General features: G+C 37.5%; 2 protein-coding genes across 4 annotated transcripts; one reads left to right on the top strand and one right to left on the bottom strand.

Moving 5' to 3' along the window:
- Positions 1 to 748: 748 nt before the first annotated feature.
- Positions 749 to 9,735, bottom strand: LOC137015415 (GTPase IMAP family member 4-like). 2 transcript variants are annotated; one of them, XM_067380360.1, is made up of 4 exons: positions 9,631 to 9,735; positions 5,117 to 5,244; positions 2,107 to 2,808; positions 749 to 1,985 (listed from the first exon to the last, which is right to left on the bottom strand). In XM_067380360.1, exons 2-4 carry the CDS (start codon positions 5,208 to 5,210, stop codon positions 1,213 to 1,215), a joined length of 1,569 nt encoding a protein of 522 aa, XP_067236461.1. In that variant the 5' UTR covers positions 5,211 to 5,244; positions 9,631 to 9,735; the 3' UTR covers positions 749 to 1,212. The 2 variants fall into 2 exon arrangements, with proteins under 2 accessions (XP_067236461.1, XP_067236471.1); XM_067380370.1 differs by lacking the exon at positions 5,117 to 5,244 and having other exon boundaries at positions 9,631 to 9,728.
- Positions 9,736 to 10,378: 643 nt separating this feature from the next.
- Positions 10,379 to 22,721, top strand: LOC137015371 (GTPase IMAP family member 4-like). Of its 2 annotated transcripts, XM_067380291.1 has the most exons (5): positions 10,381 to 10,514; positions 10,608 to 10,683; positions 13,238 to 13,363; positions 19,976 to 20,605; positions 21,293 to 22,721. In XM_067380291.1, the coding sequence occupies exons 2-5, from the start codon at positions 10,656 to 10,658 to the stop codon at positions 22,243 to 22,245; spliced, it is 1,737 nt and encodes a 578-aa protein (XP_067236392.1). In that variant the 5' UTR covers positions 10,381 to 10,514; positions 10,608 to 10,655; the 3' UTR covers positions 22,246 to 22,721. The 2 variants fall into 2 exon arrangements, with proteins under 2 accessions (XP_067236399.1, XP_067236392.1); XM_067380298.1 differs by lacking the exon at positions 13,238 to 13,363 and having other exon boundaries at positions 10,379 to 10,514.
- The last annotated feature ends 1,086 nt before the right edge of the window (positions 22,722 to 23,807 follow it).

Genomic DNA, 23,807 nt, shown 5'->3' with positions numbered 1-23,807 from the left:
ATGAAGGCAGTTATAAATATTTAATGAGCAGGCAGCGGATTGGTGAGAGGGCTGTTGAATATGTAAATACGGCTGAAGTGTCTCTTTGTGTGCAAACTGTGAAGTTACATCATCATCATCAGCATCAAATCTAATTTTAGCGCTTTTAACACCAGAAAGACAGTTGCAAAAAATAATAATTTAAATGTTAGATCATATTTATTTACGATTATTAATGTTTAATAGTGTTCTCTGACTAGAATGCTTTTAAAAGGTCACATTCAGGTATATCTTACTTTTCAGAAGTTATATTGCGTGTAATGTCAAGTTGACTGTTTTATGATCATAAGATTAGGAAAGGTTATGAATTCACTTCTATTAAAAGCATGCCTTTTATTCCCTGTTTATATATATATATAATGTCAACTTGATAGCATGAAATACAAACAATAAAAGTCTCTCACCATATAAAGATAATTTTATTGTTATATTATTACTATATTAGGTAGTTTTCTGTCTTATAACCATGATAAAATAAATTGTAGTCCTTTCAAAACTCCTTTGAAGACTCATAAATCAGTAAATATATCAGTAAAATATATGAAAATACATAATTTTTCTAAAATTCACCCCAAAACTAATATATATATATATATAGAGAGAGAGAGAGAGAGAGAGAGAGAGAAGAAAAAAGCAAATGCATGATGAGTTTCAATGAGTTTTTGAGAATAAGTAATTTATTTAACAAATTCTGATGATTCTGTGCTCTTAAAAATGTGAGATATAATTCCAGTAATGAATAAATCTTTAAAATCATAAATATTTATAGATTTAACTGGTGAAATAATGGCAGATGTTAGTGAGAGAAGTGCTTGTATCATAAATAAAAATACCAGGCTCAGATAATTCGTGTTTATTTTTGTTCAGCTGCTTCAGAAAACAAACACACAGTGTTCAGTGAATCTGATATCACTAAACCAACCCAAACCAGTCCAAACTCACACGCCATCAACTGTTTAAACACACAGTTCAACCTTAACTTCACTAAAAATGTGCTCAATAAAAAGCATGTTAATGCGAATAACTGGAGTCTGAACCGACTGTTTGAATGCATGTTTATATCAATAGGTAAAAACTAGCTGAAATGCATCTATGAATCTGAATGAAATGATCAGGTCAGATGCAGCCATAAGCATTTTAAGCGCTTTAATGTCAACCGGTGCGTCGCATCCTTCATTTGTTCCAGTAGATCTCGTAGGAGTTGCGTTCAGTGTAGCCGTTTTCCGTTGCAGACCGAACTTTCTCCTTCACCACTTTGATCACCAGTCCTCCAGCCAGCACGATTCCCGCCGCCGCTCGTCCGATCTCGGTCAGAATGCGTGCGGTTGTTCCGATGCTGTCCGCTGCGCAGGAGGAGGTGGCTGTGCAGGAGGAGGTCAGTGCGTTCGTCACAGGCTGCACTGCAACTGCGGCTTCACCAGCACTTACTGCTCCGCCCTCTAGCACCGCCCCCATGACCGCTCCCGCCCCCATGGCTCCACCCACTCCTGCAGCCACACCCACCACTGCAGCACCCATCACTCCCACCTGCTGCATTGCGTCCAGCGCAGCCTCCCGCGGTCCCGCGGCCTCAGCTCCCGCCAGCGCTCCCACCGACCCTCCCAACACGCCTCCCGTCGCCGCTCCCAGAGCCACTGCCGTCTTTCCAGACGCGGCCGCTACTATTGCGCCGAACGCTTTGCCGACACCTGCACCTCCTGCGGCGGAGACTCCGACTAATCCCGCCGATCCGCCCATCACAGAGGCTCCCGCCGCCACTGCCAGAGGGGCTGCGGCTCCAAAAACGGCTCCGACCGCCATCCCGGTGGCCCCGGCAGCAACCAGCACCTTCACACGCTCCAGAACCTTCCCGGAGAGTGCGGCTTCGGTTCGCATGCGGCTCAGAGCGGATCGCAGCACCTCACGTCTGCTGACCGCCATCCCGCTTCCAGACCGGCTCCGCCACGCTGCAACACAGAAAACCTGCTTCAGAACAACACACTTATTTATCTATCTATCTGCATCTGTCTATAACATAAAAGTATCATGATTTAAGAAGGTTTATAAGATACTGAGGAAGAGAATCACTCTTAGCAGTGCGCCGCTGCTGCTCGTCCCGTATGGCTCGCTCGGCCTGCAGGAACACGTTGTTGGTGTAACACGCTCCGCCCGTGTTCTCCACCATCCTCTGCACCGTCTCCAGCAGGTGGCGCACCTGCGTCCGGTTCTCCGGCGCTCTGTTGTTGATGACGCAGTACCGTCCGCCGCAGCGGCGCAGCAGGACCGTCAGTCGCTCCGGAGCGGATCCGTCACCCAGGAAACTCTCCATCCCGTCCTCCTCCAGCTCGTCTCCTCGCGTGAACAGCACCACCGTGTGGCGAAGCGCCTCCTCACCGAACACACGCAGCATCTCCGTCACGACCCGGTCTTCGTCCTCCGTGTAGCGGCCCAGAGGGATCACCAGCAGGAACGCGTGCGGACCGGGAGCCGTCAGCGCCACACACTTGGCGATCTCGGCGTGAACGTGACTCGTGTCGAATCGAGTGTCACCGAAACCCGGCATGTCCACGACAAGAACCCTCTTCATCCCGCTGGACTCCTCATCCTCACACAGATCCGCGCTGCCGCACTCACACGTGTGGGTCACTGAACCCGCCCGCAGCGCCGACAGGAAGTGACGTCGCCCTAAGATGGTGTTTCCTGTGGCGCTCTTGCCCGACCCCGTCCGGCCAATCAGGACGAGTCTTAGTTCCGCTCTATCGCTCTCCTCGCCCTCAGATCCCGACTGATCTAGAATCAGAACCACAATTCACATTTAGTGACGTGTTCCACTTTCATAATCTTTATTTCAACCTGATAACATGCCAGAAAATGTAATATAACTCTCTAAAATATTACAAAAAATAAAGTCAGAACTCAAATATTGTTGCACTATTTTGGACTATTGAAATACAATGAAAAAAAAAGTAATATAGAAGTGTCTCAACATGGGGGTTAAAATTAGAAAATATTTTTTCTTTATTATTAAATATACGACTTTTTTACAGAAATATATCTTGAATATAATTCAAATTCAATGTATTTTCTGCCTTATAATACGGTATACAATATAGTTCTTTCAAAATTCTGTGGTAAAAAAAGTAAAGATTTTGTAACCTTGAGAATTTTGTTACCTTTATCGAACTGAAAATATACATAATTTGATAGTACTGATAATAAATATCATGAGCTTGATAACATGCCAAAAAAAAAAAAAAAACCTGTAAGAAAATTTTGATAGTTTTAATTAAAATTGTTTTGTTTTCATATACTAATATGTTACTTATTTTAATAATAATTTATACGTGTTGTCTAATAGCCCATAAAACAGAAAGTAAACAACAGATCAGTATTTTGTATATGTTTGGTTAATTTATGTACTACTATTGAACCCCTTGTCAAAAAATCCTAATGGAATTTCATTTTATCCTTTAGGATCTTATTGGATTCTTGGAATCCTATTGGACATTCTGAAAGATTTTAATGGAATTTTATTTTGTCCTGTAGGATCTTAATGGATTCTTGAAATCCTATTGGACATTATGAAAGATTTTAATGGAATTTCACTTTGTCTTGTAGAATCTTATTGGATTCTCATTATACTATTGAACAATCAGATTTATTTGAATGGATTTTCACTTTGTCCTATAGGACCTACTGTATTCTCATAACTCATAATCCCATTGAATATTCAGATTTATTTTAATAGAATTTCATGTCCTTTAGAATCTTATTGGACAGTCCCTCCAGAAAAACGCGATTATGCGATCGCCTGATTTCATGCATAATCAGCCAAAGTCCGCATATTTATGCGGGGGTCGCATTTTTTCAAATACGCCGCACTTTCGCCGCATAAATTGCCGATTTCAGCAAGCAAAATATATGCGGGGCTAGCATGATTTCATAATCCCTGCATTTTCGTTGCAAAAAAGTCACATATATCTTAGCAGAAAGTTGAAAAATGTTGCGTTTACTTCACACTAGTAAAGCGCCATTATTTTCCCCCTATTGCCATGGGAACCTTGTGAAGTGACGTAATTACGCGACGTGAACATCATCTGCAAACCATGAAACCATGATGAAGCACACAAATCATTCTCATTTGCCAATAAAAATAAGCGCAAAAGACCGCGCAAAGCAGTTTCCCGGTGTGTTACATGACAGTGGGGGCAAAATATTTTGCACTCCGTGCAACTCAGTGTTGAGGCTGGAAAACCACTTTCACTTTGCCACCGCCAAGGATGGTTAAAGCAACAGCGGAAGCAGGCATGAAGAAGCACACATTTTTAAAAATATTTTATTTATTCATTTTTATAGAAGTTGTTGGATATTAATTAGAATACGTTTATTTTATATAGCGCATTTCTACAAACTCATATTCCTTTTGTAAAGCTACAGAACTTGTTTGACTCAATGTTAAGTTTGAGCCATGTGTTAATTAAGGTCTGAAATAAAACAGAATGAGAACTTAAATATTCTGTGATTTAGTATGCTTGCTTATCATAGGAAGTAATAGGAAATTACTCTTTACATTAAAGTAGTAGCCTAGTGAGAACAGGGTGTTGGGGGAATCACCTTTTATTTTTTTCTGTTTTTCATCAAACCGCAGTTTTTGCAAGTTCCCGCAATTTCATCGCATAAAATTGCAAAAATATCCCGCATATTCCATCGCATTTTTTAACAAAACGTGCCGCATAATCAAGCATTTTAGCCCGCAACAATCACAAAAAAATCCCGCGTTTTTCTGGAGGGACTGATTGGACATTGTGATTTTATTTAATGGAATTCTACTTTGTCCTGTGATATTTTTTTATTCTACTCATTAATTAATGAATTATTTTTTAGAGTAACTTTACTTTTTTAGAGTAACATTGTGTGTATGTTTTTTTTTTTTTTTTTTTTTTTTTTTTGTGATTTATGAGGTCATTTCATATATGAATACACACCACACTAGAGGGACATTTTGTATTGCGAGGACAGGGCCGGTGTCCTCATTATTCAGACAATGTAGAAGTGCAAAATCAAAATTTCTGCTCATATCCCCATAGTTCACAATTACCTGATTTTGTGTATAAGCTGTGTATCGAGACAGCGCCCCCGTAGGTGGTTCTGTGGTACTGCACCCCCTCCCCTCGTGTTTGGAATCGAGGCATTTGATTGGCTGACAGCCGGGAGTCCTCGTAATTTCTGGTTTTGTCAAACTTGTGTATTAATTTAAATGTTAATACAGTTTTCTAATTATTAAAAATACATATATATATATATAATTTATCAATCATAAATTAAATATATAAACGCAGAGTGATGAAAGTCATTTGAAAGTTGTTATCAGTCAGTTTAAGTAACGTTAGTGATGCGTCATAATCATTTCCTGTTGGACCGAATGGAAACTCTGTAGCTGAGAAGACATCTATGATTTGGACCTGTTTGAAGTAACTATTATACGAAAGGTAAGACTAATGTTTATTCGTCAGTTTAACTTCATGTTCAGTTTGTGCATGTTTTGTAGTCTCCTCGCTGATCGTTTACATTCAGAAAGCAGCTAGCGCGCGATGCTAACGGTCCGTTATTAGCATCATTAGCATCGCGCGCTAGCTGCTTTCTGACAGTGATTGTCATTCTGTTAACAGATTGTCAGGAGGGAATCAGAGATGCTTGTCAGTTAGTTTTAACTTGTTTTTTTGTCATCAATATAATTGTATCTGTAACATAAAATTGTCTTGCAAGTAGCCATCATAATATTGCGTTGTCATGACTACAATCTGTGAAAGGGAGGGGTTTCCCATTCCCACCCAGTACAGTATCCTGACATGCTGCCCACATGAAAAAATACTGTAGTAAACTATATTATTTGTAGGATACTGTAGCACAATATATCATTTACTACACTACAACATATTGTAGTATTAACTATATTGAACTGATAAACTGTAATAAAGAATATATTGTAGTATACTTTAGTTTTTACTACAGTAAACTGTGGTGTATTGAACCCTATAGTTGTAAAAAACTTAGTACAGTATTGGGTAAAGTAATTTGTTTATATTACTATAGTAGATTTACTAAATCCTCTATAGAATTACCACAACAAATTCGTTCAAGTTACTGTAGTAACTTTACCATATGTTTAAAAAACACTAGAGTATTTACTAAAAATAATTATATTATTTTTTTCGTGTGGGTTCTGTTAAATATTACTACTATTAGCTTGGTTTAAAGAGATTAAGCAACTAAAGAGTTCAAGATGTGTTCTTGTTAACTTGTTAATACACTCCGTACCAATAGAACTGTCAGTCTTAACATTTATACTGAAAACAAACTTGCTGAATAATGGCAAATTTAAACTTATTGAGGGTTTTTTTTTTATATGACAGCAGACACATCAAATAATGTCTGAAAGCCCAAGCCATTGGAGGATACATACAGTTATCACTTCAGAAGACAGATGCATCAATGCTTTTAAAGGTTAGTTAAATGATTTGATAGCTGTAAGTTAAAGTGAAATTAATTTGTTTAATAAAGCTTTCTCAGGTTGATGTTATTTACAGTGATGATTTTTCTTCTCTGTTGTTATGTAAGGAGAGGTGTTCAGCTGTACTGAGTTTGATAAAGGGGATTTTCTGCTGAGGAGACTCGAGCAGTGAAGAATATATCATCATGATGCCCTCAAAGTTATCATGTTTGAGTTTCATTACGATGGAAAACTCCTCTGGTATGTAAAAGTGTTTAATGTGTATGTAAGGTTGTAATTATGACCCTGTTTACACATGATGTGTTTTGGTCGATCCGATCACTGGGAGTTGGGAGACACATTGCCATTTGCACTTTTGTTCATTTTCATCCACTTCTGTCCTGATTTTGTATATAGTGTAAATATTCAATTAATGCTGGACAGTTTGAGCAAAAATCTGTATTACTTTTTTTTCTTTCTTTTTTTCTTTTTAAAGATTATGGCAGTTTCATGATATTATATATATATATTATATATATATATATAAAATTATATATATAAATATAATATTACAGGGGTTAAATTGGGATTTTTTACGTGGGGGGGCTCTGGTTTCAGGGGTGCATGTGTTTGCGAAGACTACAAAATCATATCAATTGACAAACTAAAATATAATCTACATCTGATGACAATAAAATCTTTCTGTAGGCCTGTGCTTTGTGTCAGTATCAAATATAAGAGTGATGCTACCATTAAAGGAGAGAATCTAAATACAAAATACAGTGCCCGACATTAAGCCTGGTTTTATGCTTGTCCCTTGGACAACTAAAATGGTCATTTACTTGACAGAGTAAAAAAGTAGCTTGCCTGGAAAAAAATAGGATTTTTTTTGTGTGTTGTAAATATAATTTATTCTGAAACAAGCAACATTCTCATCACTGTTTTATCAGCAGTGACATATTTAAATCTGCATATTTATGTTATTTACCTTGGGGGTATTTTATTAAGGGCATTCCCCCACAATCTAATTACATTTATGTTTAATCTTTTATTTCAAATTCTTACATTTGATAAATTAAAATAGTAAGACACTATAGGGCTGTTACCAAATTAAATAATTTACATTGAAAAAGTACAACTGAATTCAATAATGATATAAAATTCTTTAAATATTTTTGAATATGCAAATAAGAAATGTTGGTGGGAAATTTATACTTTTAAACATGAAATTAAACCACCAGTAGATGGCGGCAAGTGACCGTCTTAATGAGTGAGCCACTGATTCATTTATTCAAATGATTCATTCAAAAGGCTGAATCAATAATGAAGCAGTTGTATATGATTGGGACATTGAATCTTCACTCAACCGATTCGTTCAGAACGCTTAATCATTCAAAACGGCTGAGAGATGCACTGCTTCTGCTTTGTTTGGAACTATTTTCGCCGCTACAATAGAACAAAAAACAGGCAATATTGCTCCCAAAATGTAAGTCATTAATATTATCTACTTGTTTATTGAACTGTTGTATAAAATTAGTGTCAATTTCAACTGAGGTGATATGTGATCATATGTCGTAAATAGCAGGCTATAAAAACCCCACATATGAAATTTTTATTGCAACATGATAACTGAGTTTCTTTGTGTGAGCAGAGCTCATTTGTTTTGAATTCTCCTCAAGAGGTTATGTGAGTCACAACAGCGCAATATCACCGCCAATGTAACTTACATTACATATATTAATATCCACTCTCAATCGCCACTTAAGCTAAATAAATCATTCTCGCTTTATGGTTGTTTTTGACATTTTAATCAAGCTACTTATCTGGTCAGGCAAGTAAAATTATCTTTCACATCAAAAAATCCACTTGTCCCGCAGTCCCGGACAAGCGTATGACGAGCCCTAAGCCCATGTGCCGGGGCTCAGCCCTGGACGGCCCCGGCGCAATTTAACCCCTGTATATATATCACACAAACACCTTTGTAATAGAAAACAAGAACTAGTTTTAGGCTCAGCCTTGAGGAGTTTTGTTGTGTACATATATGGCAAATACCATTCCTCAATAATTGTAATGTTTTGTAAACTTGCGTTCTGTTTATTTCTCTCTTACAGGCTACATCAAAAATAAATTCAATGTTGAAGCAAATATAATTAAGCATTCTCCTAGAAATGCGCAGACGAATGCAAGTTGGCAAAAAGGCACCACAGTGATTGTGTCAGTGTGTGTAAACCAGACTGATTTCTGGAACATTGTATTTGAACATTAAACATTTTTGTTTGTTTGTTTGTTTGTTTGTTTTTGTCTGTAATGAAGCCTGTCATGAATATAATCTAGACAGTAAAAAAAGGTAATACATTCAATATAATTCAAGTTATGAAAGAAGACTAAATTAAATAAAATACTAATGAAAATAAAACATGAATTTGTTGATTTGTCTCATTTCAAATCACGTCTGACATTTATAATGTGACTGCAGGTTATGCAACAGGCATTGAACAATGAAAAGTGTCTACATTGAGGTGTTTAAGTAAACTGTAAAACACAATCAAAAACTACCATTGGTTAGTTAAGGATACAGAAGATTAAAAAAATAAATAAATAAATACAAATTTACATATAGTCCTGAATAGGAATAGGGGCCCAATTGGATCCAATTAAAATCCTGTAGAAATTATCCTACAGGATATTTATTTATTGTCTTATAAGACAATTCTCACAGAATCCTATAGGAATCCATTAGGAATATTTTAGGACAAGACATAAATATCCTATAAGATAGTTCCTAATGGAATCCTATAGGATTGGTTCCAAAATATGATAGAAATTCTTATTGGAATCCTGTACAGATTTCTTATTGGAATCCTTTAGGATTTTTTGACAAGGGACGAACTTTTATTGGTCAAATTTAACTGTTTAAACGAGCTTTATCGGTTAATCATAACGTTTGTAAGACTAGAATGTCTTCTATGGTTATTTTAATACATTTTTCATAATCACGAACTCGTGAAACGTGTTGTGAGGCACACATGTAAACAAACAAACTTTAGCGCTTTAGACGTAAACAAACACCAAGTTAGTGATACACAACAAGAGTTATGACGCACATATTGATATTTACACACCTGGAAAAGCGTTTCCAGACATTATATTAGCGCCAGATTCACTCTGACAGTGTTTTGTTGACTCTCGCTGATTCTGGTGATGGTTTTGTTGTTCGTTCGTTCAGAGACTCGCGCTGCGCAGAAGCGGAAGATCAAACGTCATCAGTCAGAGTTTGAATTTAGAGGATTTGGCGCCACCTGTCGGACACTCAGAGAAACGTTCACTTGGGTTCATAAGCTCTCAGAAAACAGATCAAATACTGTTTATGGAGGAGGACAGTTATTCATCTAGCCATCGTTCCCATCGTAATAAAATGCAACCAGCTTTAAATAATGTTGAAAACGGTCTTATAAATGGGTTTAAATTCTCTCTGGAGAAAACCTAATGTATTTTCTTTACAAATAAAAGGATATATAGAAACATTATAAGGAATTAGGAATTAGGAATTAGTTAAAGTGATGAGATTTCTTGTGGTTTGACACAAAAATACATGGACACATAAATAAGACGGAAGAGAAATGTAAGAAGATTTTGAATATAATGAGGTGTTCATCAGGTCGTGAAGGGGGGGGATATAATAATATAAGTGCTGATATAATGGCACTGAAAAACATTTATTCGACAATGATAAAACTAGACGGATGTATGGCCAGCATCTAAATCATAATTACGAAAATAAGATAATACAGTCATTAGCAATGTTGTGGAGCTAATCTTCCCCAGTAATAACAGCATTATTAACCTTCCTGCACGCGCAGCAGCAAGCAGAAGTGGGAGACTGACGTAGAAATGAAAGTGAAAGAAAATCTAAACAAACTGAACAGCAGCTCGACTGTTTACATTTCCTGCAACGAGTTTTGTTGATGATGATCTCGACAGACAACGAGATGTGTTGATTTATTTGGTAATATAAATAATTTAAAATTTTTATTGAGATCGTGAACAAACATATAGCCTGTTGACATTTTTTATGTTTTGAATGTATTTATTGTTTTAGGAAGCATTATCCTGCGCTGTGATCTGCAGTCAGATACAATACCCTAAGATGGCGACGGGGCCTGAAACACCTTCTGGTAAGAGACTCCAGGATTTTGTGATCGCGATAATTAATGCAAAATTACGGAGCTAATAATGCAACATTGTGATAGAACAAAATATGAAATGGGAAGAAAAATACATTTATTTTATTTATTTTTTTTTTTTTCGTTCAAACACAAACCCTTTGAAATATAGGGTAGCCACAACAAATTCATACAATCCCCACATTATTTGCAGCTTGTAGCCTATTTTTGTCTAATTTTTCCTGGAGGGGAAAGCAATATTAGCTAATCATATCCTTTTTTCGACTGTACAGTCTCTCGTATGAATATTACATCGTAAAAATGAGCAGAGATGTTCTTCTCAACATGTATTATATAAGCAGGAATAACTTTTTGCCACACCTAATACCTTCTGCTTTCAGAGCAGCACATTCTTAAGACAACAATAACTTGAATTAGAGATACTTTAATAAGTAACAAAACTGATGTAACACTGATGTGTCCTGGACAGACAATGAGTTTGACTCCCCTTGGTTCATTAAATGTCAGACACCAATATGGGGGTCTGAAATGGGGTCATGAAATGGAGAATCAAAATGTTCTTGATATTTACACATATGAGAGGTTACTCTGCAATAAAAACTTGCTGCAAGTTTCAGATCTCAAAACTAACTCCCCAGTTTAAAATATGAATTATTCTGTTCCCTTCTGAAATGCCCAGATTTGAAATCTGGAGAATAGTGACATCACTATTTCCTCTCAACATGCCCCTTAAAGGGATAGTTCACCCAAAAATGAAAATTATCCCATGATTTACTTCAGATGAACACAATCAGAGTTATAATAATAAATATTCTGGCTCTTTAGAGCTTTATAATAGCAGTAGATGGAGGATTTGATTTGATTTGAAGCCCAAGAAAGTGCATCCATTGATGATAAAATGAGTAAAGTACTTTATAAAGATTTTATGCTTTTTAGACGCAAGTCGAATGTGTATGGCTGTCACACCGGAAGCTCATTATTTTACTTTATAAAGTTTTAAAGTTTTTAGGCAAACAAATTGCTTTACTTTAGAAGGCATTTATTAACCCCCCCGGAGTGGTGTGGATTACTTTTATGATGGATGGATGCATTTTTTTGGGGCTTCAAAATCTCATCCTCCATTCACTCCCATGATAAAGATTGGACGAGACAGGATATTTATTAATATAATTCTGAATGTGTTCATCTGAAATTATGGGGTAATTTTCATTTTTGGGTAAACTATCCCTTTAACATGTGCCGTTGTCTTATGTAATCAAGGAGGTTCTGAACAACTCGTGTCTGTTTATCAATCACAAGAGCGATACTGCTGTTAGGTAAAGAAAGACCTTGTTGGTGCAAAAAAAAAAAAAAAAAAAAATGCAAATATTATGAAGTTACCTTGAGAAACATAATATAAAAATTTTAATTTGATGAGCATCATGACCTGTCACCAGTGTAATATGTAAGGGCTGATGTAAAGATGTGGTTTATGCTGTTTATGCATTAGTAAATCAAGCCAGTGACCATTAGCGACTCCTGCCCATAAATTTAGGTAGGGCAGATTCTGGTCTTTGACCTATTGATATTGTCTTAATCTGGAATGAGGTTTACATGAGGTCATGTGAAAATAAGTGGGTCAGTCTGACATCTGCCCCAATATCTCTCAATTAGAGTGCGCTGCAGTTCCATTTTTCACCACTGATTTAAACTGATTTAAACTGGAAAATTGTGGAGCACTGTAGAGCTGGGGAGACTCAGACACCACCTGCCCCGCTTGACACACACTGCATCCGAAATCGCATACTCTCTTGAGTACTTCACGACCGCTAAAAAAAGTTATCATGTGACCTACCAGTGTCAGTTAAGTTGCTTCACTGCCATTCACAAATCCTCTCATGTGGCCTCATGGGATAGTAAAGTGTCCATTGTATGCACACTTCAGAATCTCACCGGAGGTCATCCGGGTATTTTTGACAGCTCTTTTATGAGTGCTGTGAATTCAGACATACTTCTGTGTCACATACTGTTTTTCGCCTATTATATAGTAGGGAAGTATGTGATTTCAGATGCTCAATGTGTCTCTTTGTTTTCACTGTGTTACTTATGATCAAAGTAGTGCTGTCAATCCATTAAAACACTTAAACAATCGCTATTTTTTTCTGCAATTGTGATTAATCGCAATTAACATTAAAGATTTGAATATATTTTTATATTGTAATAATTTCACATTTAATCTCCAAATTAATGTAGAAACAACATGAAGACAGTATATTTTATATTTGATCTAACTGGTAGGAAATATACAGAAATTGAATAAAATGATCAAACTGCATAAATTATAAATTAAATATAGATTAATCCTTATTAAAGCTACAAAAGTGAAATTATGACTTTTTTTTGTTGTAAAAATCATACTAACATTATAAAGTGCACCCCAGGAAACATTATAAAACAATAAAACAATGCAGTTCATGACCCCTTTAAGAACATCTTAAAAGAGAAAAACTGTTAGAGAAGGTTGTATTTAATTAAATTGCACATTGATGTGATTGTTGTGATGTAGTTTCAGGAGAAAGTTCAACAGATGAAGTTTCACAGGAGCATCAGATTCCTGAGAGGAAAGACCTCAGGCTGGTTCTGCTGGGAAAAACTGGATCTAGGAAAAGTGCCTCTGGAAACACCTTCCTGGGTAAAAAAGTGTTTAAATCCTCCATCAGTTCAGACTCTCAGACGAAACAGTGTCGGTCAGAAACTACAGTGAGGATGGGTAAACAGATCTCAGTCATCGACACGCCTGGGCTTTATGATAATGAACTCAATAATGAAGAGGTTATTACTGAAATAGTGAAATGCATAACTTACGCCTCTCCTGGACCACATGCTTTTCTCATTGTGATTAAAGTGGGTCGATTCACTCCGGAGGAGAAAAACACCATAGAGCAGCTGAAAGAAGTGTTTGGAGAAGAGATGCAAAAGTACACTTTTGTCCTCTTCACTCACAAAGATCAGTTAGAGGAGGAAAAGAAAACCATTGAGGAGTTTCTGCAGAATGGTGATCAAGATCTTAGAGAACTTGTAAACAGCTGTGGAAACAGATTCTTCTGTTTAGATAACAAGTCTGCCAGTTTCCCACAGTTCAGAGATCTGATCAGTAAAATAGAGGAGATGGTGGAAGAGAATGGAGGCACTCACTTCACCAATGACACGTTTGATGAAACGGAGAAAAACATTCAGGAGATTCAGAAGCAGAAGTTAGATGAGAAAGTGAAGCAGTTCAAACAGGAGCATGAAGAGGTTACTGTTACTCAAACTGAATGGCAGAAAATATACTGGAGGTTTGTAGAGGAATCACGAGAGGAAGCTGAGCAGTGTTTTACTAAAACATTCCTAAGAGCTTTTCTTGAGGCTTCTGAGGCATGCAAAGCCGTGATAGATGAGATGATAGTAGAGACCAGTAGAGAGGTAATAAGACTTGCATTCAGAGCTACAAGGAAACTAGCAAGACAGAAGATATGTGCAATTCAGTGAGAGGTTCAGTAATGGTCAGATAAATGAGCCTTTAACAACTAGACCATTGGTTCCCAAAATAGGTGTCCCCTGGGGGTTGTGAGATGATTTCCAAAAAAAAATTTTTTAAAGATTAGAAATAATATATTTTATCCATAAGTGTAAGAAAAGATAAAAATAGTAGTTACATTAAAAATAAAACCATGCAAATAAAAAAAGTCATCAGACTTTTAACTTTCCTTCCTCTCAATCATGACTACTGAGGTGATTACGACAGATTAATGTTGGTTAATATCGACCAAGGATCATATCCTTTGATATCCTTCATATCCAATCATATCCTTTGTTCGACTGTACAGTCTCTCGTATGAATATTCCATCGTAAAATGAGCAGAGATGTTCTTCTCAACATAAGCAGGAATAACTTTTTGCCACACCCGCAAAATGGCCGGTGACTTTTTTTACAGGCCCAAACTATTTTTTCCCACCCACCATGAAACAAAAACAGTCAGTCATGACACTAATATTTTAGATACTAGTGAAAATTCACAATCCTCTATTCCAATTTCAATACAATGGCTTAAACTACTAGCTTAACTACTATAACTTTAATAACCTATATTTTTAAAGACAAGTAGTAAAAAAAAAGAGAGCAAATAATCAAATTGCAAGCAATAGCAAAAATAAATACTCACCGTCATATGGGTTTCATATCATAACTTGTTTTCCGTGAAAAAACTTGTATGCCCAGTTTCACAGGGCTTAGCCTAACCCAGGATTTGGTCTTGTTCTATTAGGGTAATTAAGTACCGTTTTATAAATTTTCACTAGAAAAAACATTACTGGTGTGCATCTTGAGACAAAACAATGACTCATTAAGATGTGTTAGTACGTTACTTTTAGGTAAAACAGCTCAAACATGCATTTAGTCTGGGAATAGATCAAGCAAGCAAGCAAATTTTATTTATATAGCACTTTTCTAAAAAGAACAATTGAAAAGTAAAATAGACCCATTAAGATACATGATAAGAATAGAATTTATAAAAATCAAAATATGGAATATAAAATACAACATTAAAAACAAAGCAAAACACAAAGTATAAAAAGGTTTTATAAGACTTTACAGGAAGGCCAGACTAAATTTTGGTGATCTGTATAATGTCACTGCAAGTAGACGAGGTTGAGAGTTTAAAAAAATAGCTATTCAAAGGTATTAAATGTACCAAGGTCAATGTCTCTTCCCTTGAGGGTTTCTCTGTAAATTACTGCTGTCCCTCCACCCTTTTTTACTTTTCTAGTTGAAAATGTATAGGTATAGTTGGGTGGACATGTCTCAATCAGGGTGGCAGGTGCATCTATGCCCAGCCAGGCGTCAGTAAGAAAAACACAGTTCAAGTTTCCCGAAACTGTATTGTCGCAAACCTGTCGTTCAACCACATTGGTGAATGATGTCACGGTGGAGTAATAACTTATTTTAATGAATCCGTTTGAGATCGAATTATTGCTAGAATTTCTGCTATAAAGTATGGACATGACATTAGAGGACTAGTTCTCATTTTCCTCAGTTATTTTGCTTTATTTCCAGATTAAATCAAATGCTTGTTCTGACATACTAGAGCACATACGCACATGCGCACTCTTCAAAAACGGTGCTTTAAATCTCTTAACAAACTAAAATATATAAATGACATTTGTATATATTTCGAAATAAAATATATACATTGTACTTAATGTCAGCTTGCTTATTTTGCTCAAGATAACGATTTATTAAGTCCACGTGTCATAAAAACAGGAAACTATGCTTCTAACCACAGCTTGAGAGACCCTGATTTCCAAAGGAAATGCAAAATTTCTTTTCATCAGAGAACATAACTTTGGACCACTCAGCAGCAGTCCAGTCCTTTTTTGTCTTTAGCCCAGGCGAGACGCTTCTGACGCTGTCTGTTGTTCAAGAGTGGCTTGACACAAGGAATGCGACAGCTGAAACCCATGTCTTGCATACGTCTGTGCGTAGTGGTTCTTGAAGCACTGACTCCAGCTGCAGTCCACTCTTTGTGAATCTCCCCCACATTTTTGAATGGGTTTTGTTTCACAATCCTCTCCAGGGTGTGGTTATCCCTATTGCTTGTACACTTTTTTACACTTTTTTTGTGGTTGACACTCGAGAGCTGTCAACCACACAAGTTTGCAATGCAGTTTGCAAATGTTCGTTTGAACTATGGTTTCGGGAAACACCAAATCATTGAAATTTTAATAAAATTTCTGTAAACTACTAGACCTACCTAAATGGCACTGTTTTGTTTCATTTGTATCTTTATTGTTTGAAAAATATATTTTTTATATATTTTTATATATTATAATATATACTTTATGTATGTATGTGCTTTTCACTTCCTCGATTGTGTAGGCTATGATTGCAGAAAAAAAAAAAAAAGTTTGTATTGAACATTGATGAAGCAACAGATTTTGTGTAAAAATAAATCATAAAAGTGGTTTAATTTGTTTAACAATCTTATAAATGTATGAAAGGCATACTTCAGCTAAAACAATATGTTTAATAATGTTAATGCATGTTCAAAAGAATCATTTTAGCAAAGTTTGTATTAATTTAAATTATTCTGATAAATAAAATAATTCAGGTTTGTTTAAAAGGTACAATATGTAATACTTTTGGCCGCTAGAGGTCGCTAGAGACCTATTTAAAACAAAGGCGTAACTTGATGGCGCCAAGTTTTAAAGAGGAATCTTGGGACATGTGGTCTCAATCTCAACGGACGGTGGAATAGAATCAGGATAGGACTTGGGAAGAAATCATGTTCATGGATGTGATTATTAACGTTACTGTAGTATGAAGCAGAGCAGGTGCGAGTTTTATGGGAGCTGAACAAAGAGAGGAACTTTTATGACACATTATGCTGTTAGCTACTTGACAAAATAGTGTATTTCCTTGAGGCGTGGTAAAGCATGGTACTCACAAAAAAACCAATAAAACTAGATTTAAACAATAAGACTAAATGTGTTGAGCTATATAACAATAATTAGTCTTCAGTCTATAAATATATTAAAAAAAGATGTTCCCTTGTCTATTAAAACATGCAATATTTTAAAGCGTCTTTGGTGTTTCCATGGTTTCTACAAAATAAACTGGAAACGGGTAACGTGGGAATGACACCATTGACAGGCGACTCCTCACACGTCCCGGAGCCTTGGTTAAAATTACAATTTTCTCACGATTTACAAACAGTTGCTAACATTTGGGATATTGTAAGTACTCAAGTGAACAAAATATATAACACTGGCCTAGTGGTTTTTGGATATTTTATTGAAAAAAAAAAAAAAAAAAAACATATTTTAAAGGTGCAATATGTAAACACAAAATATACATTTTAAAAATAGAGTAGAATAGAGAGTAAAGATTCTGAAAGCAGTGAAGGAGATCCCATAATATCGAAGATAGATTTACAGTAGTAACAACAAATGATATATTACTATATGATTGTTACGGATACACAGGAGGTTGGAGACACAGGTAAAGGTTATGGTGTTTATTGAGACAACCAGAGCAGCAATGGTGAGTATATCAATATGCAGATTCCAGATAGAGCATATATCAAGACGGTAATACTTGACTTGATCTTCACACCAGGATCGATGGATGCAGAGAGGCCAGACAGAGAGTATATCAAGACAGGAGTACTGAGCTTGATCTTCACACCAGATTCTAAGAAGAATCTGCAGGCAGGTGTGGAGAACATGAGGATTCTGGGAACTGGAGTTCGGGACAGACGTGGATGTGACATTACCTCCCCCTCCCCGGAAGGCGTGTCCTCATGCCTCAACTTAAACTGCTGGGAGGGGGGGGCTTGGAGACTCATGAAGGTCCTCGGCCCTAAAGGCGGGTCTGGAGCCAGGGATGGCCACGGTGGGTCTGGAGCTGTGGGCGGCCATGGCGGGTCTCCGAGCCCACCCTCATCTTTCCCACCCACAGGTACTCCCCCTAACCCCCCCCCCCCCCCCCCAAAAAAATTTATTTGGGAGACTCGGGGGTTTGAAGGGCTCGTTGGCTACTGGAGTGGGTTCAGCGGCAGTTGGAGCGGGCTTGTGATAGGCTGAAGCTACTGGCTCGGTGGCGGAGGCTGGAGCAGAGGGCTTGTGACTGCGTGGTAAGGGGCTGAAAGCGGGGTCCAGTCCATCCCCTCATAAACAATCAAAAGTCCAACAGGAACTGGAGCGGGCTCAGTGACAGAAAACTCAGGAGAGTGGGGCTGCACTGTGGCAGGAAACTCAGGGGACTTGGGCTGCATAGCAGCCTTTTCCTTCTTCCTCTTCCTTCTTTTAGACCGTCTGGACCCAGCAGAGGGTTGCGGGTCCGGCAGGACACAGGGGAAAAGTTGACTGGAGGGGTATGTGGAGGAAGACAGAGACTGACGAACTGGCCAGGCCGCCCCCGTTTCTGGGGGGACTGGACGAGATAAGCACTTAAAATCCGGAACCTCTTCGACAACGAACTTAGAACAATTTAAATACAAAATCAAATTAATGGTACCGTCTAAGGAAACAGAATTGTCAGGTTCATCAAAATGGATAGTGCTCTTGTCCAGTCCATCCAGAAAAAGGGCGTTTATGCAAGCATCTGACCAATTCGTCAAAAGCTAACTCGACAAACTCCTCCACATTCCTCTCCAGAGAACGTCCGTCCTGCAGGAAACGATGAGACGATCCGTGGCAGAAACCGGCGTGGGAGGCACGGGAGGAACAGAAACCTCAGACACAATGAATAAGCCCATCTTCTGTTGAGAATTTCCAGCGGTTATCCAATCGTTTTAATGGTCCGGTCTTCTGTTACGGATACACAGGAGGTCGGAGACACAGGTATATATTAAGATGGTAATACTTGATCTTCACACCAGGTTCGATGGATGCAGAGAGGCCAGACAGAGAGTATATCAAGACAGGAGTACTGAGCTTGATCTTCACACCAGATTCTAAGAAGACAAGGAGACTTGGAAGCAAGGCAGGATACAGACACTCACGGAAGACTGGAGACACACTGGAGACAGGTAAGGAGTCCGTAAGGTAAGGAGTCCGTAAGGTAAGGAGTCCGTAAGGTAAGGAGTCCGTAAGGTAAGGAGTCCGTAAGGTAAGGAGTCCGTAAGGTAAGGAGTCCGTAAGGTAAGGAGTCCGTAAGGTAAGGAGTCCGTAAGGTAAGGAGTCCGTAAGGTAAGGAGTCCGTAAGGTAAGGAGTCCGTAAGGTAAGGAGTCCGTAAGGTAAGGAGTCCGTAAGGTAAGGAGTCCGTAAGGTAAGGAGTCCGTAAGGTAAGGAGTCCGTAAGGTAAGGAGTCCGTAAGGTAAGGAGTCCGTAAGGTAAGGAGTCCGTAAGGTAAGCATGCAGGTATGTATGCATTAACAAGACCAGACAATGACTGAGTGACTGTTAGAGTCTTTTATGGTACTGTTGATTGGACTGGTGATGAGTGTCAGGTGCGTGTACTTAGTATTCTGGTGATTGGCTGGGTGCAGACAGGTGTGGAGAACATGAGGATTCTGGGAACTGGAGTTCGGGACAGACGTGGATGTGACAATGACATGATCAATATCATATTTTTAAACATGATGGTTTCATTATAAATATGGTGATTATCTCTAAGGTTGACACCCAACTTAATATGTGATATTTTCCATAATTTGACGAAAGCCGCAGCAATTTCTGTCATTTTGGGCCATAAAATCATACACTGACAATACTCTTGAGATTATATTTATAATTATACTCCATATTATCTGTCTCTTTCAGAGAGGTCAGCTGGTCCAGATGATCCAGTGATCCGGATTCTTCTGATGGGCAGGAAGGGTTCTGGAAAAAGCTCATCTGGAAACACAATACTGAGAGAAAGAAGGTTTAAAGTTAAGAAACAAGAAGCTGAAGTGTGTGAAGCAGTAACAAAGATCAGACAGAAGCAGGTGTGTGTGATTGACTGTCCAGATGTACTGGATCCAGATCTCTCTGAAGAGAAGCTGGAGATGATGAAAGAGCAGCTGGTCTCTGGATGTTCAGCAGGTCTCAGTTCAGTTCTGCTCACCGTTCCTCTAGAGAAACCTGTGGGAAATGAGGAAGAGATCCTATATTATATTAAGTCTTTATTTGGTTCTGAAGTTAAGAAGTACATCATGATTCTGTTCACACATGGAGATGAACTGGAGGATCTGGATGAGACCATTGATGAATATCTACAAAACCATGCAGATCTACAGAGACTGGTGACTGAATGTGAAGGAAAGTTTCACTGTTTGAATAACAAGATTAAATCAGACGATCAGATACAAGAACTACTGCAGAAGATTGAAGGAATGAAGATGGAGAACGGAGGGAAATATATCATGGAGCAGATGAAGAGGAGCAGCAGCAAGGATGCTGAAATCGATTGTAAGTTGTTCAGTTGGTGTAAATGATCTCAATAATACATGATGAGTTGGGCCACAGGTGTCAAACTCTAGGCCCAGATAATTTCACTGCACTGTGATCCTGTCATATTTCCAACTTATTTCCATTAGCCCATTAGTTAAATTCTTAAACTCTTGTTATGAATATTAATGCGTGCGATCGCACCTGCATGACAAACATTAAGCGTGTAATGTATTCATACTGCTTTGGTCAGAGAGACTCCCCCAGTGCTGTTCAGTGTTTTTTAATGTTTATTTTATGATTTAGACATTAAATACACTAACAGAAAACATTTGTCTAGTAAAATGCCTAATAATAATGAAGAAAAATAACCTTTCAGACATATTTAGACAGCATGTTTTATTCTTGGCAGTCACACATTGTGTAGGTAACTATAACTGTAACTACAACTGTCACTGAAGTCTCACAGAGACACGCCCCTTCAAACTGAGCATTCAAATCAGAGTAAAAAATTACTTATTTAAAAATTATGAGCATTTGTGATGTAAAAATCACACTGAGATTATAAGTGCAACCCAGGAAATATTATAAAATAACATAAAATAACATTATAAAATTACTGCAAATGCCTGCTATATAAATATGACTGATGTTAAAAGAGAAGAGCTGTTGGAGAACGTTGTGTTTAATCAGATTGTTGTGTTGTAGTTTCAGGAGAAAGTTCAACAGATGAAGTTTCACAGGAGCATCAGATTCCTGAGAGGAAAGACCTCAGGGTGGTTCTGCTGGGAAAAACTGGAACTGGGAAAAGTGCCACCGGAAACACGTTCCTGGGAAAAAAAGTGTTTGACTCCTCCGTCAGCTCAGACTCTCAGACGAAACAGTGTCGGTCAGAAACTACAGTGAGGATGGGTAAAGAGATCTCAGTCATCGACACACCTGGACTTTATGATACTGAACTCAGTGAAAAGGAGATTAAAACTGAAATAATGAAATGCATAACATACTCATCACCAGGACCACACGCTTTTCTCATTGTGATTAAAGTGGGTCGATTCACAGAGGAGGAGAAAAACACCATAAAAGAGCTGAAAGAAGTGTTTGGAGAAGAGATGGATAAATACACCATGATCCTCTTCACTCACAAAGATCAGTTAGAGAAGGAAAACAAATCCATTGAGCAGTACCTACAGAATGGTAATCAAGATCTTAAAGAACTTGTAGAGAGCTGTGGAAACAGATTCTTCTGTTTAGATAATGAGTCTGCCGGTTACCCACAGTTCAGAGATCTGATCAGTAAAATAGAGGAGATGGTGGAAGAGAATGGAGGGACACACTTCACCAATGACGTGTTTGATGAAACTGAGAAACACATTCAGGAGATTCAGAAGCAGAAGTTAGATGAGAAAGTGAAGCAGTACAAACAGGAGCATGAAGGGGTCACTCAAACTGAATGGCAGAAAATATACTGGAGGTTAGTAGAGGAGTCTCGACAGGAAGCTGAGCAGTCTTTTACTGACAAACTGATAAATGCTTTAATTGATGGATACACATATATGTCTGAAATGAGAAAATTGACCCCTGAAGAGAAAATTATTATTAACTATGCAGTCAGAGCTACATGTAAACTAGCAAAACAGGTGATGTGTGGGATTCAGTGAGAGGTTCAGTGATGGTCAGACAGATGAACACTTGACATCTAGACTACTGACAAGATCCTTCAACTGAACTCAAAACTTCTTCTCTTACCAATGGTTTATTGTTGATATATTGAAACCATATGTAAAATGGTAAAAATGAATGTTTCTTTATTGGTATTTGCTCATGTATCACAGTCCATATGCTGCAATATTATGCAGTAGTTTCTGTAATACAACACTGCACTGCAAACACCACTTTAATTTACGGCCCGCAGATTCATTAAATTGAATCTGTTATTCTCACTCTCAGTCACTGCTGTTCATTCACACAATGCTTTATTAATGTCATATGGTTGACTCTGTGACAGACTGCTTATGATGTTCTTTATTAAGTCAGCTTTGATAAAAGAATCTGCTCAATGCATAAATGTAAATCTAATCTGACTAAGTTTGATTATATTGAGAAAATATCAGAATATTGAATGAATAAAGTTTGTGCAGAGATTTTGAATGGTGTTTGTTTTACTGTGTTAATGAATCATCTGTAAATTCATCTGACAGATGATTGTGTCGAACTCTTCTATTGTTCAGGGTGACCATAAATCCTTGACCCTTATTATAGCTCTTTTTTTATGGCTCTGGGTCATCAAACTGTCTCTTAAGCATTACCCTCAGTAAGAGTGAGATGTTCTCATGACATCAAACTGGTCATCTGACACCACAGCAAAATAATTCACACTACGTTAATCTACAGATGTTCTGACTGCAATGCATATTTATCATGAACTGGAGAGAATTGTGTCTGTTTTGGTGTAGTTGGGTGGCAGTTCCTCTATAGTTCATGAACTTATGGTCTGTGTCTGTTTAGTGCAGTACACTGGAATTTTCTGTTCTTGTACAGCCTTCTTCACTCATCAATAGTAGTCTTTCTGCTAATAAACTCACACATACTGTCATTTTGACAATATAATTTAGGTGTCATATACACCTTATCTAACAATGAGTTAATTGTTACACGTTACACTAAAAGAAATGGATAAAGATAGGCCACATATATTTATTAACCTAAATCCATTACATCCAATCCACTATATTCTGCAAAAGTGAATTTAAAGATTACTTAAACACTTTTTGTGTTAGGCTTAGGATGAAACATTTTGCATTATTCGGAGTTTCATTCAAACCTGTGTGAGTTTCTTCAGTGGAGCACAGAAACACTGAACTCTCACTGTCTGGACAAAAACACAGAGGCATTTCTAAAAATAATGCAAGTAATGTGAATAAACAACTTTAAAACATGAACAGCAGCTTCGTTTACATTTCTTCAGTCAAACCTCAAGAAATTGATCACAGAGTCAATAATATTTATATGCTGGATAAGGAAACAAGCTGAAGCAGAGGTGAAATGCAGTGTAACGAAAATGAAACAAAATGCAGTTGGTTCACAGTGGGAAAAAACCCTGAAGTATTACATTTCTTATTTCTTTTAATTAAACAGTGGTTCACTGAACAAACTAAGGCTCTGTCTTTAAATAAAGTTTGTGAGTACTACTGCAAAAGAGTACAGTTTAATAAAAGTAAGA

This window comes from Chanodichthys erythropterus, chromosome 3 (assembly GCF_024489055.1).
Source record: "Chanodichthys erythropterus isolate Z2021 chromosome 3, ASM2448905v1, whole genome shotgun sequence".
Classification (NCBI taxonomy): domain Eukaryota; kingdom Metazoa; phylum Chordata; class Actinopteri; order Cypriniformes; family Xenocyprididae; genus Chanodichthys; species Chanodichthys erythropterus.
Note: the sequence above shows the minus strand (reverse complement) of the source record. Positions and strands in the feature narration are given on the sequence as shown.